Here is a 17686-nt window from a genome sequence, read left to right as displayed (position 1 = left end):
GGCTCAGCTGCTATTGAGTCAGGACTCTGTTTTGCACAGCAGAATGTCTGCGGGATGCATGAAAACTGGCAGGACGCCTGTTTCAGATATGGAAGTTGTGTTTTTTTCTTTAGCTAGAAAGAGCACGCTTATAGGAGAATATGAGAACATATTGTGAAGTTCATTGGGTAATTTTCTGAGCCCACTGGAACTTCCAAGACAACTTCAAATTCGAGGATCATTTCAGATAATCATAATTCTCACCTGACGCATTTCTGGGTGCTTCGTGGCGCAGGGCGCCGGCGGGAAGGCACTGAGCTGGAGCGGAGGCTCCAAGGTCCTGAACCCAATCAAGTCCGATCCATGACGCTGCTGAGCGGCAAGCTCGTCTGCGGCTGCAGCGTCCAGGAGATCGACCTGATCAATGCCGTTGCTGGCGGAGGCGCGGTCGCTGGTGGCTTCAAGGAACAACCCGTGGAGATCAAGCCGACTCGGAACGTCAGTCGAACGGCAGAATTCAGGTAAGAATTGTGGTCGAATTCAGGCACTGACCTGCTTTATTTCTGACGAGGAATTGTGAGATTAGAATTATCTGCTTGTTGAAAAAGAAAAGAAAAACATTTACAGGAGCCCAGAGAGCCAACTGAAATTAGATCCCGTAGTTCTCTCTGATCTCAAAGCAAATCTTAACCTGATTAGAATTTCAGTAATCTACAAATTTTACGTTAGAAGTACTTAAATAGGGTAAAAAAACAGGCACTTGTTTCAATAAACGGGGTAAAAAGAGAGAAAATATGCTAAATGGGGTGGATTGTGTCACGAAAACCTAACTATACGGTAAAGCATGAAATTCGTTTGAGTCACGCACCGCAAATGGGGTAGATTGTGCAACACGCATCTACCTTGACACGAAATTTCAAATCCAAATTTGAGTCACGCACCACAAACAAAAATCCTACTTTTCTGATGTCAATGCATCAAGACACACCAGTCCAAACAACTTCCTACTGACAGTCTGAAACGCTAGAAACAATTTCTACTTATCATCATCCAATCCAACTGATGTCCATACAATTTCTACTTATCATCATCCAATCCAAGCGATGTCCATACATAAAACCAGAGAGTATTGACTCAACCATACATTATTATTTATGAAGGAGTTACTAAATGAAAACGAAAATGCTGGGTATATTATTTTTGTCGAGCTATGAGCCCAGGCAACCAAATTAAGTATGTTTCCTTTATACTGTTGTCCTTGCTGTTCCTCTGTTGATTTGACGGTACACGAAGAGTTTTGTCAAAGCTTTCCTCCCTTCTTCTACCTCCATTTGATGGGGCCATGAGTCCCTGCATACATATATAAAAAGAAAATGAGAACAACATATATAAATTCCAATGGTAATTAACAGGGAGGATATAGCTAAATTGTTTGCATATGTTGCTGTTGACACTTACTCCCAGCTTAGAGGAAGGCCCCCCTTTTCTTTGTCTATTCAGTTCAATTGCTCCGTGCCCAGAGAAGAACCTGAGGGAGGAACAAAATTAAACATCTCACATAACTGCAACGACTGGCTATTAAAATTATTACACTTGCTGATGCAACTTAGCATCACAGTACTAACTGAAGTGGGAGAGCATGATGTTGATTACTCACCTGGGCACTTAAGAGAAGCAGCTGGTGCGGAGGGTTCAGCAGCAGCAATGGAGGCCTTGGTGGGGGAATAAAATGGGTTTTCAGGCAGGTTGAGCTCCAAGTCACTACAATTCAAACAACAAGAGACACACAGACACATGAGAGTCAATCACTAAAGAAAATGGAAAATAATTGGTAAGCCCTGCACGAAAAGCCGCAACAAAAACTGCTTAATAACAAAAGTGGAGTGTATGTTTATATAGCATGGTTCATAACCTACACAAATTTTCAAAAACAAATACAACTTTTTGAATTGAATATTTGTTTTGATCCTTAGTGTAATACTGAAGTATTTTAGCATTACATGATATACTAGCATTACCTATCCTCCCAAACAACATTTGGTGCAACTGCCTGCCGAGCACCAGAGTTGACTGTCAGCTGCTTGGGACTGCCGTGGCCATTGTTGTCCTGTTCCTTCTCCTCATACTGCTGCTCCTGCTGCCATCCTGCAGCCATGGCACCAGCGGCAGATGCACCCATGGCAAGCCCACTGCTTAGCCTGTTGCTATCTGCAACCAACCATCAACCATTAGTGTCAGGCTTTTGAAAGGGGATAATAGTACATATTACTTTCATAAGGTAGCTAATGGCAGCAAGAGGAAGAATGTCATTTTATCCTTGCAAAATTAGGGTCAGGAGAAAGGAATTGGAAGCCACCATTGTTGTTGCTGTGGAGCAGCTGCATCCCCATGAAGTGGCGGTTCTGCAGCTCGATGGCCTCCTGCAGCTCGGCAGCCTCCTTCTCCTCCATCTTCTTCCTCAGCGCCGCCGCCGCAGCATCATGGCCGCTCCCCGGCATGTACATGGTCATCCTCTCGTGCCCTGCCATGTCGCAAGCAACCAAACAATCAAGTCAATGGCACTTAGCATGAGCTCGTCGGCCAATCTATCAATCAATGAAAACAAAGCATAGTGCACCCTTTATCTCTGTCCATCCATAAGACCTGGCACTTATCTCAACGGGAGCATAACTAACAGAAAAAAGAAGTGAAAAACATTGAATACACCATTACACCGTCCCATTCCGATTTCCCCTGCAAATTATTCTTCACTACGCATTCAAATTGTTTTCGGTTCATATTATCATTTCACGGTGCATGCACATGTCCCAAAAAACGTGCACGGCCCTCGGATAACAGGAATAACAGGAACGGTACGTGTCCTGACTAAGGGTCCGTTTAGATCACAATCCATTTTTTCACCTGTTTTTCGCTATTTTTTATTTTGGCTAGCCAATTTTCCCTACTTTCGTGTATATTTTTTCATTGCAGATTATAAAATAAGTTCAGCACAACACAGTTCATCAATGCCAGACCGAGCCTAATTAACCTCCAATACATTATCGATAAAACAAACAAACAAGCAGAAGGGTGTTCTTGTAGCTTTATAGACAATACTTACCAGTCTGGGGGTCGTCGACGGCGAGGTTGCGAGCGCGGAGGAGGTGGCTGACGTCATGCTGGTGATTGCGGATCAAGGGGGCTAGGAGTTGCTGCCTGTTGGGCGTCTTCTTCTCCTTGTAGGGCTTCACTAGGACACGGGAGCCACAGACCAAGTGAGACTTGCCCTTGGCAAGCACCAGGCGGACGCTCTCCGAGTACACGAAGGCGACGAAGCCGAACATCCTTTTTGCCTGGTGAGGGATGCGCACTTCCTGCACCGGCCCGAACCCGCTGCCATCGATCCATCGCCATTGATTAGAACAACAAATAGCTCGAGCTGACCGCAATGACAGTGTATATATATACCTGAAGTAGGCAGCGACTTCGTCCTCCGTGAAGGTGGAGGAGGCGGGAAAGGTAATGTAGATTTGTAACTCGCCATGGTTGATGGTGTCATTGTCGAGGGCAGATGGTGACCGGAAGCGGAGGGGGGACGGCCCGTGCTGTTGCATCTGCACGTTGTCGTTGGCGGCGGCGGAGGGGAGAAGCATGGTTGGTGCTGCCACACTGGACCTGGAGCAGCAAGAGCAAGTGAGTTAATGGCAAAGAAGAGCCAGCCAAAAAAAAAAACAGTGCGCGCCTTAGTGGTAATGCAAGTACGCGCTGCAGACAAATTAAAGTCTACTGACTTTGGGAATCTAGTATGCGTGTAGTAAGTTCTAAGTCTGTCTTGTGCACTAAGGGTAGGGTGTGTGAGTGTGTGGTGTGCGTATGACGTGTGTTAGTGTGTGAGTTCAGATACTACAGGTGTACTGTAAGAGAGGCCTAAAAATAAATAGAGAGTGGATTTTGTAAACACAAGCGCATCACACTCCGAATCCTGACCGTCCATTGTACATGTCTCAACACATATAATTCACCCATCTATGGATCCTTCCACCGTATCTCTCCCTTCCCAAAGACATCTTGTGCAGGCCATCTGCACCGCCATTTGTACGATTCTCTGGCGGGAACGAGGATGCAGTAAAACATCTCCAAAAAAATATGCATTAAGCAGCAACCTTCTGAGGTTGAGCTGCTACCATTAGATGTCATAATTAGGGAGTAGGAGGAGGCGTGGTCACCTTTGTGAGGAGGACTCGCCCTGTTGCCGATGCTGCTGCTGGCGCACGAGGTAGTCGAGGCCGTCCAAATACGGCGGCGGCGGAGGCGAGAAGGCGACCGCCATCTGCGCCCGTGCGGCAGCAGGGGTGCCGTCGTAGGGCACCACGTGCGCGAACCGGCACGCGTCGCCCTTCTTGCAGGACTTGCGTGCAAGGTACACACATGGCCTGATCAAACTCCTTCCGGAACCCCCGGCGTTGCTTAGCGAGAAGCTTCCCCGATGCCCATGCCCGCCGCCGCTCGCGGGAGACCGGGATGCTCCGATGTAGTCAGCTCCTCCGGCGCCGGTGGCCACCGCCCATGTCGATGATGGGTACAACGAGTATGGGGAGAGAGCGAGCTTGTTGTTGACGTCGAGGGAGGCGAGGTTGGTGACAAGGGAAAGGAGTTCGTCATCGGGACTGCGGGCGAGCCGAATCATGTCTGCGTGAGGTCTGTCCTGGTTGAGCAGGGCCATGTCTGGATCCAGCACCAGCGACTGGACCCGGCCGAAGATCACCTTCATCGCCTCGTAGGCATCCATGGAAGCTTTGGTCTTGGGACGAAAGTAAAAGAAAAGGATTGAGTTTTCCACCCAAAAGGAATGGGAGAATCGGAGGAAGAGAGAGGGCTATGTGGTCGGGTCACATGTGTGCGCGCGCCCATGGTATTCGATAAATAGGTGGAGGTTGCGGGATGGACTCTCCCACGCAACGGTAATTTTGCCTCGCTGACATGTGGGGCGTCGGAGGATGTGCGTGGTGATGGGTTGGGCTTGCGCTTAGTAGAAAGGTAAATGGGAGTGTTGTTTTTGTCTCTTTCCTCACGTTTCGGTTTCAAATCTTCTACTCCTTTAATGCAATGTTCTGTCAATTTTGAATGGACATGCACCGTGGTTCGGCTCTTCTTTGAAATAGCTCATTTACCTCTTGGTCCTACTCCTCCCCATCCCTCTCTCCCTCGGCGACCCATAAGTGTAGGGACCACCGTAGCTAATTGTACAGCAGCACAGGTTGCCTTTGAGTGTTGATATGGATATACATTGATATTTTTACATGGATCTTTTATTCCCCTACGTTTTTATGACATTGAAAAAAGATTGCATCTGAATTCCCAATTTTCTTTCGGCCGCAACATAGCATCTGAAATGACCAGGCTTAGTTTAATCTTCATTCTTCCAGCCCAGCCCATGTTTCCACATATCAGCCCATCCCAGCCCAAACCTAACTCCTTCCAAATTTTCTTCGTCCAGTCGCCAAACCGCCGCCGCCGCCGTCGCTCCCTTCTTCCAGGAGTCCACGCCGGGCGACCTCAACTGCCACCGCCGCCGCTATCGGCCCGGACGGGGTTTGATCTAGGTGCGCGGTTTCGCTTCTTGCTGCATTCTCGGCGAGCTGCAGCTTTCTTTGTGGGGTCGTATTACCCTAATGGTATCCTGAAGGCTCATAGTTGGGTTCCCCACGGACAATCCACTTGGTGGAGCCAAATGCATTTGTTTTGATTGATGAATTGGTGTTGCCTTGCTGCTAACGTACTTGCTAGAGAGTGGATTTGATGCTTGGCGCTACTACTTTAGGGAGATTTGCGCTCTAATAACTCTATTAATCCCAATTGATGACCTAATGTTGCATTGTCGTGAGCTACTGCTTCATCTTCTGTAACTACGACGATGTTAATGCTTGTTGTCTGATCTACCATTAGGTTGCTGTGCAGAAGTGCCGCATTTCCTCATGGATTCGCCGGTCTGGGGATTCTCCATCAAGCTGTGGCCGCTGAGCGAAAGCACACGCCTGATGGTCATCGATAGGATGACAGAGAACCCGTCCACCGAGACGCTCTTTTCTCGCAAGTATGGTCGTTTGGACAAGGAAGAGGCTCGCGAGAACGCTAAGAGGATTGAAGAGACCTGCTTTGCTTCTGTGGATGAGCATTTCAAGGAGGAGCCTGATGGTGATGGGAGTTCAGCTGTTCAGCTATACGCTAGAGAAACTAGCAAGTTGATGGTGGAGGTCCTGAAGAGAGGCCCAAGGGCAAGTGCCGAGCTGGAAGCACCTGTTGTTATTGATGCACCTCTTGAGCCTGCTGATACAGTGCTCGATATATCTGGTGGCAAGCGTGCTTTTATCGACACGGACGAAGCAAAGGAACTTCTGATCCCACTTACCAAGCCGGGGAACTCTTATAAAAGGATCTGCTTCAGCAATAGGAGCTTTGGTATCGATGCTGCCAATGTTGCTGGTCCGATTCTTGAATCCATCAAGAAGCAGATCACAGAGGTAGACATCTCTGATTTTGTTGCAGGAAGGCCTGAGGATGAAGCCCTTGATGTGATGCGCATATTCTCCAAAGCCTTGGAAGGTTCTGTGTTGAGATACCTGAACATCTCTGACAATGCTTTAGGCGAGAAGGGTGTCAGGGCATTCGAAGAGCTCTTGAAATCACAGGACAACCTGGAAGAATTCTCTGTGATGAACGATGGTATATCAGAGGAAGCTGCAAAGGCTCTATCTGAGCTTATTCCTTCAACTGAGATTCTTAAGGTTCTCCACTTCCACAACAACATGACTGGGGATGAAGGTGCTTTGTCAATTGCTGAGATGGTTAAGCGTTCTTCAAACCTAGAGAGTTTTAGGTGCTCAGCAACAAGGATAGGATCTGATGGTGGGGTGGCATTGGCTGAGGCATTAGGGACATGCACTCGTCTGAAGAAACTTGACCTCAGGGACAACTTGTTTGGTGTTGAGGCAGGGATAGCTCTCAGCAAAACGCTTCCTAAGCTTCCTGATCTCGTGGAGCTGTATCTCAGTGACCTCAATCTCGAGAACAAAGGTACGATAGCAATTGCCAATGCCCTCAAACAGTCAGCTCCTCGATTGGAAGTCCTTGAAATGGCTGGAAATGAAATAACTGCGAAAGCAACCCAAGCTTTAGCAGAATGTCTAACAGTGATGCAATCGCTCAAGAAGCTGACGTTGGCTGAGAATGAACTGGAGGACCGTGGCGCTGTGGTGATTGCAAAAACATTAGAAAACAGTCACCCAGATCTGAAGGAGCTTGATGTGAGCACAAATATGCTGCGGAGAGCCGGAGCTCGGTGCTTTGCCCAGGCAATCGCAGACAAACCAGGTTTTGTGCAGCTGAACATCAATGGGAATTTCATCTCTGATGAAGGAATTGAGGAGGTAAAAAAGATTCTGAAGAGTGGTAAGAACTCGCTGAGCGTGCTTGGCTCACTGGACGAGAACGATCCTGAGGGGGAACCCGGAGATGGTGACGAGGAAGGGGATGAGGAGGATGACGAAGGTGGGCTGGACTCGAAGTTGCAGAACCTCAATGTTGAGCAGGACTAGTCAAGTTTAGGTTAAGTAGCTAGCTCCAATATTTCTCTCCAATTGGCTCAAGAGTTCTGAATCTTATCCATCCAGGTTAAATAGAAGGAATTGCTATTCCATTGTTCTAAACCCAGGCAAGCAGCCACATGGTGCATGTATCCTGGGAATATATATCTGTTCTTCTTTAGCTTCCATTGGAAATTATCTCATGCTTTAGCAACACTTTGGGTGTCACAAGACCAGGTTAAGATCCATGGCATGTCGAGAGGACCAAAAGCATTTTGAGCTTGTGCCTAAGACTTGGTTGTTTTTGCTATTGTGCATGTGCAAGAAAATGTTTGGAAAAGAAGTTAAATTACAACCATTGTCCAGAATTATCTACACCATATTGAATGAATATTTGACCCTTTAACCTTAATATTGCTAACTTTTCTGCCGCACACCATTTGTCGTTCTAAGATACATGTCATGTACTTACACAATGGAGGGAACATTCAAGGCAACGATATGAATGTGCATGTCTTAAATCTACTTGTGAAATTTCGTATAAAAGTGTTTGTTTTGCACCCCGTGTAAGTTGTTTTTTGCTTTTTCTAGTACCATTTTTTTTTTCATTCAGGAGACTGAAAATGCTTTGTTTTCGCTCAAATTCGGCGAAGCGTGTGAATAACTTTCGTCATTTTGCCTTCCTAGTAACAGAACGTGGCTATCTACCATTTTACCCCCAGTTTTGAGCTCGAAATGGTATATTTACTCACAAGTCTGAATCTGCTTTGTCGTCGTCATCAAAACTCAGGCAGCTTATCCTTGGAGCTGTTGCTCCGATCATCTCAGATTCGCGGATGGGAACACCAGTATCAACTACTGGTACTTCTTCTGTCCAACAAAAGATGTCTGAACTTCGACTAAATTTGAATGCATCTATACACTAAGTCATGTCTAGATACATTCAAATTTTAACAAACTTGAGACATCTTTTGTTGGATGGAGGGAGTGGATAAATTTGCGGTACAAACCACTTCAGTGGAGGAAGACACTAGCGGAGTACTCCCTCCGTTTCATAATTCTTGTCGGAATATTACATGTATCTAGACGCTTTTTAGGAATAGATACATTCATTTTTTAGCAAATTTGAGACAAGAATTATGAAATGGAGGGAGTAAATTCAAATTGCAGATCTGAAACTGGAAATACACACATCCAAGAAATATACAGACTTTCATAATTAACTTGACTTGGAAAGAAAGAAAGAAGAGACGCTTTTTACGAATAGATACATCCATTTTTGGACAAATTTGAGACAAGAATTATGAAACAGAGAGAGTAAATTCAAATTGCAGATCTGAAACTAGAAATTCACACATCCAAGAAGTATACAGACTTTCATAATTAACTTGACTTGGAAAGAAAGAAAGAAGACAAGATAGAACGCATGTGCTCTTCCAAGAGCAACACCAAATAAAAAAAAAATCCAAAAAGAAACACTACTAACAGGGACGCACCGCCGCATCAACGGAGCAAGGCGAAGGCATAAACAACCGCAGCAAACCCCAACCCGACGGTGAGGCGGCCGTCGGAGAAGATGGTTGTTCTCGTGGTAGCGACGGCGTCGGACCCGGCGTCCATCGGCCCCGCCTCCGCGTTCCTCGCCATGCCCGGCTGGTCCCCTGGCCCGCCAATCCCCGTAAGAAGCTTCATCTATAGCTCCGTTCCGCCTCGCACCAATTCGATTATATACGCTCTTTATTGGCGCTCTACTAAGCGCCTGTTAGGGTTAGGGTTCGCCCGCGCACCGAGACTATTTGGTTAGAAATGCTTGTGTTTGTGATTGTGAGGCTAGGAGCTTAACCGATGCGGAGAAGAAAAATCCCTGCCCAATCAATGATTTGCTTGTTCTTAGGACATAATTTTGCTCATGGTATCCTCAAAGTTCGTTATCTCTCGGGACAGACATGGCCCTGTTGCTGGCAATACAGTGGCAGTGAGTGATAGGCTGATAGCAGGGAGTAAACAAACAAACAAACCATTTATTTGGTGCATTGTTCCAGGAATTTTTGAACCCATGAGTATACCTTAGTAAATTACATCTGGGATCATGTAGCAAAATAATAAGCATTATATTCGAGTGGCTCTGATCTTAATTGAAATTAGCTGCAAATTGTATTGTTGTTTTCTTTCTTTTTCCTAAGGCGTTGAACGCATGCCTTGTTTGTGGCATATCGTAGTTCCCTAATTTCATTCTGAACAAAATATTTTCATTTTGATATTCGATTTTAGGAGGGCATGGAGAGTTTCACAAATGGGAATATTCGGTTACTGAAGCATGATCGCAGCATCATTGCAGAGGATAATCTTGACCATCGGTGGCAGGAAGCCACTGGAGAGGCCATTTCCGAGGTCATATTCCTCAGCAAGCACACTGCAGTTTCCAACCGCCCTGCGCTCACTGTCCACCCAATTGGTTGGTTCTTCATTTATATGTTTATGTGTCTTCTATAGCGGAATGGTGCAGTACCACTACCACATACATGATGTTCAGTGTATTCAAGAAGAGACTTATTCTTCTAGCATACTTGTAACTGATTATCTTCTACAATATTTTTCTTGATCCTGTATGCTGTGATTGTTTCGTCTGTGAGAAGTATATCAATGTTTGTTGAATGACATGCATATGTTAATTTTTGCGAATTAGTGGTTCTTATTATCTCAATCATTGTTTTATTTGATGTTGAACATGGTTTGCTCATTTTTGGTGAATGCACCTCTGAAGGTGTGCCACATCTGAGGGAGGATGAGACCCCGCCTCAAGGAGGGAGGCCTGGATGGGCAGCGCTACCAAACCCTCGAATTGGCCCATGGCTCCGATTAATGCAACAGATTGCTGCGGACCAAGGTCTTGTTCCAGAATTTGAGGTACTTTGTTCTCTTGATGCATCCTTTTTCCTGAATCAATGGTTTTAATACTGATTGCTTTTGAAGATTACACTTGAAGCTACTCACCATGGACCACTTACCAATACACCCACAATGTTTGTTGAGATAGGTACATACTTACATCTGTCCTTGCACTTTTTCAATATCGTATATCATCATCGTCCACTAATACAAGTCAAGGAGTTCTTTTGGAAAAACTCTTACATGCTAGTTTGCTGTGTCCCATTGACACTTCTTTATAGGTTGAGAAACACCTATATGACTAGTTTATTCACCTGTTCCACTTGTTACGCACTAGTTATATTGTTTTTATGTTTTAGCTTTTAGCCTGTCACATGACATTATCGTTAACTCCTATAGAGGTACACACATGACACAATTGGTTGGACGCGATTGATGAAATTAGTAACAATAATTTGTGAACTATCTGATATAAAATTAGAGCAATGTTACTCCTGCAGCTGATGCTCGTAGAAATGCAAAACGAGCAGTTCTGTCCTACTGTCGATGAATTTTTTGAATCCAGAATAACTAATTCAACATTTTCCATGTCAGGAAGTACAGAAGAATACTGGGGTAGACAAGATGCTGCGCAGGCCATTGCTCTAGTTGAGTTTTATTTCTTTGTGCATCTCTTATCATGTACTCTCCCTCCATCCCAATTTTTAGATTGTATTAGATTTTGATCCCTCCCCCCCCCCCCCCCCCCCCCCCCCCCAAAAAAAAGAGACTGCTGTTAGGCTGGCCCAAACAAACTCATCGGCTTTCTCTCTTTGGCATTAAGTATTCTTGCATTGGTAAACTGCATGTGAAACGAATGGTGCGATTGGCTAGGAGACTGCATGCAGCGATTAGTGCTGGCAAAGATTAATTGCAGCGGCTTGGTGTGCTTTGGAAAGGCTCTAGGCAGACTGTATGCACCAGCAATTGGTGGTGGAGAAAATAACTGCAGCTGCATGCGGCTATTAAAGACGTTCTTAGCTGTAGTCTTGGTATTTGGGATTTATTTAATACGACCTATAAATTGGGAAGGAGGGAGTACTTTGTTCTTCTTTGTGGATTTGAAAGAGAACCCAAATGTTTTCCTTGTGTGAGCCACAAGATCCTTCACGTGGCAGGCCCCGTGAAGGAAGATCACAATGCATGCAGAGGAATTAGCATAGCAAAGTTGCATAATATGTTGTCCATATCCAAATGATTAATCTACCTTTTAGTTGAAATATCAGTTTTCACCTTTCAAGTGTCAGATTTTCTTCAAAACCATGTCTGAAACCTTTTGGGGTAATACCTATTACCCAATAGAAAGATCTTATGCCAAGTTCCACAAGAATCCCTATGTGGTACAGGCAGGTAAACAGAACTTGCCAAAATGTGCTTGTCATTATTTAAATCAGTCACAGGTTCATAAGGTTTTGAATATTATTGTACCTACATTGGATGTCTTATTTGTTTGAAAAAAAATAGCATAGGAGAACTGAGGTTTTCTTTGCCTGCAGGTTCTATGGAAAGGTCTTGGTCTTGAGGAAGGAAAAGCTGTTGGAACTTGGACGGGGTATGTTGATATATCCGTTTCCCTTCATGAAGTCTAAGTGTCTAACAATGGTTGTGGTTGCCTGGTTGATTGGAATCTTTGCAGTATTCATTGTCTTCAAACATTGAAGGCTTGTATTGCAAAGAGGCTGTGCTGATTTTTCCAGTATTCATTGCCTTAAGGAAAAAAAAAACATAAATAGTAGTGTGTCACACCCATCCATCTAAAGGAATGTACTCCCTCCGTCCAACAAAAGATGTTTCAAGTTTGTCAAAATTTGGATGTATCTAGACATTACTTAGTGTATAGATGCATTCAAATTTAGTCAAAGTTGAGACATCCTTTGTTGGACAGAGGAGTACAATTTCTTTTTACATATCAACATTAATGTTTGACAAAATTCGAACAGGTGGTAATTAAGACTCATACTGGAAGCTGAAGATTGCCTTGTGGATCAGGATAATTGAGAACTAGTCAAATTCTTAAAACTTTAAATTAAAAATTGATATTTTCAATTCAAAATAGTGAAGATAAAGTGTTCAAATTATCTGTGATCGTGTATGAATCAATGGTTCGGGCCTGACGTACTTCCATATACCCTGTGCTGATATATGCCTTGTATTATGGTTTGCAAATTGAAATAATAACTATGAAGCATTGATTCTTCCGCGATATGTGCCACAGGTCACTTAACCTCAATATGTGGAACAAAAACTATCACCCATTGACGTAGTTAAGTTCTTTTTATTCTTTTGCATACTTGGGCAGTGTTCTACCACGGTCTTATATTGTTTGTTATCTGAAATGATGTCTTTCTTTTTTCTTTTCCTTTCAAGTGTTCACCCATTGCCATTTTTTTTTCTTCAGGCTTAAACCTCACTTCTTGTTATGCAGGAATGGTGAAAAGGTTCTGCTGGGTATAGGTGGTGGTCACTACGCCCCTCGTCATATGGATATTGTCATGTAAGCAAGCACTGAGGTGAAGTTATTCTTTCAGTTCAGTTTCTGACAATGCAGTCTCCTCTGGAAATCTAGACTACTAATGTTTGATACTCTTAACGATTCAGTATGACTGTATGACTTAAGTCAACTTTCATGTGCTACAGATAGATGAATCGGCTGTTTTTAATGCTTGTCGTGTACTGATCTGATAATGATCAAAATATTGATGATATTATCAGTTGGAACTTTTCTATGGTTCACCTTAGATCAGGTCTTTGATGGAACAACTGCATATTGTGATTCCTGCATTTTATAACCTGCACACAGTAGAGATGAAACTGTAGAGGTATTTTATATGGTCTCACCTGTTTTAACAGACGTAAGAAAAAAAGGCCCTACATAGCATTGATATCTAAGCAAACATGTGACCGTATGAAAGCATTTTCGAGCATCGAAAACTTGTTTGAACATGTTCCTTTAGTTACTTAATTTATGACACAATGAAATTGCAGAGCAGCTTCATTTAGATAGCATATCTTTGAAATGGATAACCGTACTACACAAAGTTTGCTGTTGCATACTGCTCGGTTGTCTCTTGATTATTACCGAAGCTGTTGGTGCATTATTGGTATGTATGGAACCTGTAGTTGATGCAACCTTATTCCTAAGTGACCAGTATTTCCCAGCTATTTCTTCTCAGTTTATATATTTCTTTACAAAGGGGCAGACTGGCAGAGAAGAATATTTGTAGCATGATATTGTCTACGTCCTCAAATTATTTCAGCAAAAATGGTGCATGGGTGGGTCATCTGCTTTCTGGTTACTCTTTGCCAATGGAGGCACCGCCTGAAGGGAACAGCAAGGGTTCTGGTGTTGGTGGGATGTGGAAGCATTCCATCAAAGCTTCATTTGAAGCCACAAAGGCAGCATTTCCTGGTGGTGAAGTTATAGCACATCTTGACCAGAAGTAAGTAGCATAACCAGTTTCTTCCGGGGTACCTAATCTTATAGAAAGATGCTACATCAATGCATTTTGCCAGCTAGTGTTGCTATTACAGTTTTGGGGTTCAGAAACAGCCTAGCTTGTAATTTGGTGGTCCTTAGATCAAAGATAATAGTTTGTAGGAAATTGTGATGGAAGTTCCATAATTGGTTTGGTCAACACGAACTAACCACCTTAATTAAGGTTAAACTCAGAATCCTGGCATCAGTACTGAATGATAAAACATGCTGTTTCAGTATAGCAATGCAAGCTTATTTTGTTCACAGGCAGCAAAATCACAATCATTCTTTCTTTTCTTGCGAATGTGTCTCAATGTGGTTTCTGGACACAACATTCCATGCGTCTATGCCAATACAACTTGTCACAAGAGTATTCAATACTTGTTTTGGTATTATTTGATATGCATGCTTATATCTACTTTCCATAGCCAGACCCTCTACATAATTCAAATAGCTGGCCGCTTTGAACTATTAAGCTAGTTGGATACTTGGATGGACATGATAAACTTTCCTAACTCCTAAGTATGTCATGTTTGACAAGAGACTCCTGGGATCTTACACACTGGGTTTTCCTGGTAATTTTCCACAGCAGTCGTTGTGGTCACCTTTTCATTTTTCATATTCTTTTCTGCTGGACCGTCCACACTTATCTTAAGCTTAACATCAGCAGCATATTTTTTGCTGCAAATATTGGATAACTCATGCCGATGATTATGTTGCAATGTTCATACATTTTTCTCCATAAGCATACAATGTTAGACTGAGAGGTTTCCTTGCTCAATTTGTTCTTATGGAAAGTTTGCTTCAAACGTTCATTTATGACTACTGCAAGCATGTCTAGTGTAGGGTTTGTTTGGATGGCAATGAACATTGCTTATGCTGCTTTGATCATGAAAATGATCTTCCTGGTTTAGTTTTAACAGACAGACCTATCTTGTGGTGCTTGCTTTGCAGGAGCTTCAAGGGCTGGCAAAAGAACGCTATCACGAGCTATTTGCAGGAGGAGAACATTAGGATAGGAAAACCTAATGATTTCCTGTAATATGCTTCTCCACACAAAATCTCATTGCGCATTGTATACCAGGTTTTGAGTTTACTAGGGTCGAACTCACTGCCTGCTTACTGTCAGCCAAGCGGAAATTTGGTAGATATAAGGAACTGCATTTTTGACATTTATAATCCAGTTCAGATGTGGTCAAATGCAAGAGCCAGAGTTGTAGCGAGTTGCATGTCCTGAATTTGTTCTTGTCCTCGGGTGGAGCTTGCTAATGAGCAGTTATCAGTAATCCCTTTTGAGTTCGACATTGCCATTGCCCTTTTTCAGTTTGCTTGGACATGGAAAAATTGGAGCGGCTCATTAGAGAGCGGATTGGCAATTTTGCTAAGACCACCATCCTCTGGACTCTTTACCCACTTCAGTACATGCTGGCGCCTGCTAATTCGCTACCAAACCTAGTCTCTGGATAACATAGCCTTAAAGTTACTATGTGTTGTTTCTTCCTGTTAGTCCCCTAGGTATATGTGCTAAAATTCTATGAGCAATGGCTTTGTTGTGGTGGCTTCCTAAAGTCTATGAGTAGAGGTGCTAGCCTTTAATTCCGTAACTCACGCTCATGTAACAACTACTCCCTCCGTTCTCTTGCAAAAACGTCTTATAAACAGAAACAGAGCAAGTACCTTTCAACAGAACTTATCCCAGGCCTTGAACCAAATCTTGTGTTCTAATAGTTTTGGAATGAACTCTTGCTGCCCTGAGCAATTCTTTACATCCAGAGCGATATCTATAGCTGTGTGCATCGCTTCATGCAGAGGCGGGGGGATCTTCCCCTTTTCAAAAAAAAATAATCTAGAGCGATATCTAACGGAACATGTTGAAGTGCTTCCTTCAACCTTTCTGTGGTCCATTTTGTTGCCGGAGTTATTCCTTGACAACTTTGTGCTGGTTAAGGAAGTATCAGAGCACGGTTGATTATCTGTTGATATCCTTGTTGAGAGGAAACTAGAGTAAGTCATGAAGGAATTGGAAAGGAGGGTGGTTGCCGCGAAAAAGCAAATCCAAGCTTTGCTTAAAGATCTTAACCGATAGCTAGCAGAGATGATTAGCAATAATTCTCCTGCAGCCCGTGAAGAAGGCTCCTCTAAGGACGATGAAGATGTCTAGCGACAAACAAGGGAAAGTCTAAAACCCTAAACCCTAAAGTCTTGAAAAAACTGCACACAAGGTAGTTTAAGGATTTGCCATGCATTTTATCTCTCGTGTCTCTATAGGTCCCGCATATGGTTCTAGGAATTGTAGAGTGCCGCCACCAATATAGTGGATGTGCATCGCATATAAATCAATGGAAAAGCAAGCCATAGCAGATCGCTGAGTACAGATAAAAAAGGAATGAAATTTCATTAGCTCTCTGCACACATCTAGTATAATACCTTTGCGAACCCCTACGGAAAGGGGTGCCGTGTTCTCTTTACACATCCAGGTTTCCAAAAGACAAGGTTGGTTGTATATGCCTTGTTTTGAGAAGCGTGGAGTTAGTTTTGTCAGCAAAACATGTCGGGCGATCCGCCGGAAAGATGACGAGGAAAAGGATCCCGAATTAATACCGGGGAGCAAACTATTCGCACCCTACCATAAATGGTAGATTATTCGCACCAACAAGAATATTGACCTAAGCATCGTCCCCCTCCTGCTCAACTCTCATGTCGTTTGTCTCGACATCGGGGGTACATTTTAGAGTTTTTCATGGATGGCCCTCCAAAGGTCCCGGCTTGCTGGACGATGGTGGAGGAGCATGCGGCGACCTCCTCCTACAAGTGGGCCATCTGATGCCCTAAAATCATTGTCTCACGTTGGTGAAAAACTTTTCTCCTCGGATCACCATAAAGTGCCTCTCCATTGGTCTTAGGCAACGTACTCGACACAACCAGTTGGTGCACCCATTAACACGGCAACCTCACGCACCCGGCGAAACAAGCTGTTGGGGAAACCAGTCGTGATGTTTTTGGGGCCCACCGAACCGCACGCCCCCTCTACCTCTCGTGGGTTGTTCCCCCATTTAAAAAACATTAAGTTGTGCGCTCTTATCACTCAACTTTTTTTTGCCTATACATGAAGAAGGGAAATCAAAATTAATAAACATACTCCCTCCATTCCATATTAATTGGCGCGGATTTAATACAATTAACATGAAACGGAGTGAGTAACTCGTATTTTTTTTTCATTTCCATCGTTTAATTTAGTGTATGAGTAAAATACGCCACTAGTCCATGAACTCGGCAGAAATGAACACTTTAGTCCACAAACTAGAAAAACGCACAAATAAACCCCTAAACTGGGATTACTGTAACACTTTAGTCCAAAAATAGAGATTTTGCCCCCGGCCATGTCAACGGAGAGCTGCGGCGACAGCTATAGGTGGCACGGGCACAATAGCGATGCGCGAGGGAGAGAGAGGGCACGGGCGCCACAACAGAGAGAGGAAACTAGGGTTAGGGATTGCTCTGATTTGAGAATTTTGCCATCGCTTTGGGGAACTCGGGATGGATTTTAACCAGCCCGGTCATTTTGCAAGAACCGATTAGCAATCCGCGGTCCTGGGCGAAGCTGACGTGGCATGTTTTAGCCCTACCGAACTATTTTTTGACTAAAGTGCTACAGTAATTCCAGTTTAGGGATTTATCTGTACGTTTTTCCAGTTCGTGAACTAAAGTGTTCATTTTTGCCGAGTTCATGGATTAGCGGTAT

The 17686-nt window shown here is 43.8% G+C and overlaps 3 protein-coding genes across 8 annotated transcripts; 2 read left to right on the top strand and 1 right to left on the bottom strand.

Annotated features, from left to right (window-relative positions):
- The first annotated feature begins 21 nt into the window (after positions 1-21).
- Positions 22-7916, top strand: LOC100829105 (RAN GTPase-activating protein 2). 4 transcript variants are annotated; one of them, XM_014900816.2, is made up of 3 exons: positions 22-167; positions 275-500; positions 5917-7916. In XM_014900816.2, exons 2-3 carry the CDS (start codon positions 404-406, stop codon positions 7551-7553), a joined length of 1734 nt encoding a protein of 577 aa, XP_014756302.1. In that variant the 5' UTR covers positions 22-167; positions 275-403; the 3' UTR covers positions 7554-7916. The 4 variants fall into 4 exon arrangements, with proteins under 4 accessions (XP_014756302.1, XP_024317348.1, XP_014756304.2 ...); XM_024461580.1 differs by having other exon boundaries at positions 5905-7916; XM_014900818.2 differs by lacking the exons at positions 22-167; positions 275-500 and adding an exon at positions 5336-5561.
- On the bottom strand, positions 1020-2941 carry LOC104584031 (zinc finger CCCH domain-containing protein 22). Its single transcript, XM_014900819.2, has 5 exons — positions 2336-2941; positions 1998-2187; positions 1637-1740; positions 1438-1507; positions 1020-1329 (listed from the first exon to the last, which is right to left on the bottom strand). The coding sequence occupies exons 1-4, from the start codon at positions 2505-2507 to the stop codon at positions 1476-1478; spliced, it is 498 nt and encodes a 165-aa protein (XP_014756305.1). The 5' UTR covers positions 2508-2941; the 3' UTR covers positions 1020-1329; positions 1438-1475.
- A 1077-nt stretch (positions 7917-8993) lies between the features above and the next one.
- LOC100844903 (D-aminoacyl-tRNA deacylase) lies at positions 8994-15246 on the top strand. Of its 3 annotated transcripts, none has more exons than XM_003573359.4 (9): positions 8994-9219; positions 9813-9996; positions 10306-10448; positions 10515-10578; positions 11025-11077; positions 11966-12021; positions 12895-12963; positions 13727-13909; positions 14899-15246. In XM_003573359.4, the coding sequence occupies exons 1-9, from the start codon at positions 9118-9120 to the stop codon at positions 14984-14986; spliced, it is 942 nt and encodes a 313-aa protein (XP_003573407.1). In that variant the 5' UTR covers positions 8994-9117; the 3' UTR covers positions 14987-15246. The 3 variants fall into 3 exon arrangements, with proteins under 3 accessions (XP_003573407.1, XP_024317347.1, XP_024317346.1); XM_024461579.1 differs by having other exon boundaries at positions 13670-13909; XM_024461578.1 differs by having other exon boundaries at positions 13664-13909.
- Positions 15247-17686: the final 2440 nt, after the last annotated feature.

Source organism: Brachypodium distachyon, chromosome 3, assembly GCF_000005505.3.
Source record: "Brachypodium distachyon strain Bd21 chromosome 3, Brachypodium_distachyon_v3.0, whole genome shotgun sequence".
Classification (NCBI taxonomy): Eukaryota; Viridiplantae; Streptophyta; class Magnoliopsida; order Poales; family Poaceae; genus Brachypodium; species Brachypodium distachyon.
This window is presented reverse-complemented; position numbering and strand designations above follow the sequence as displayed.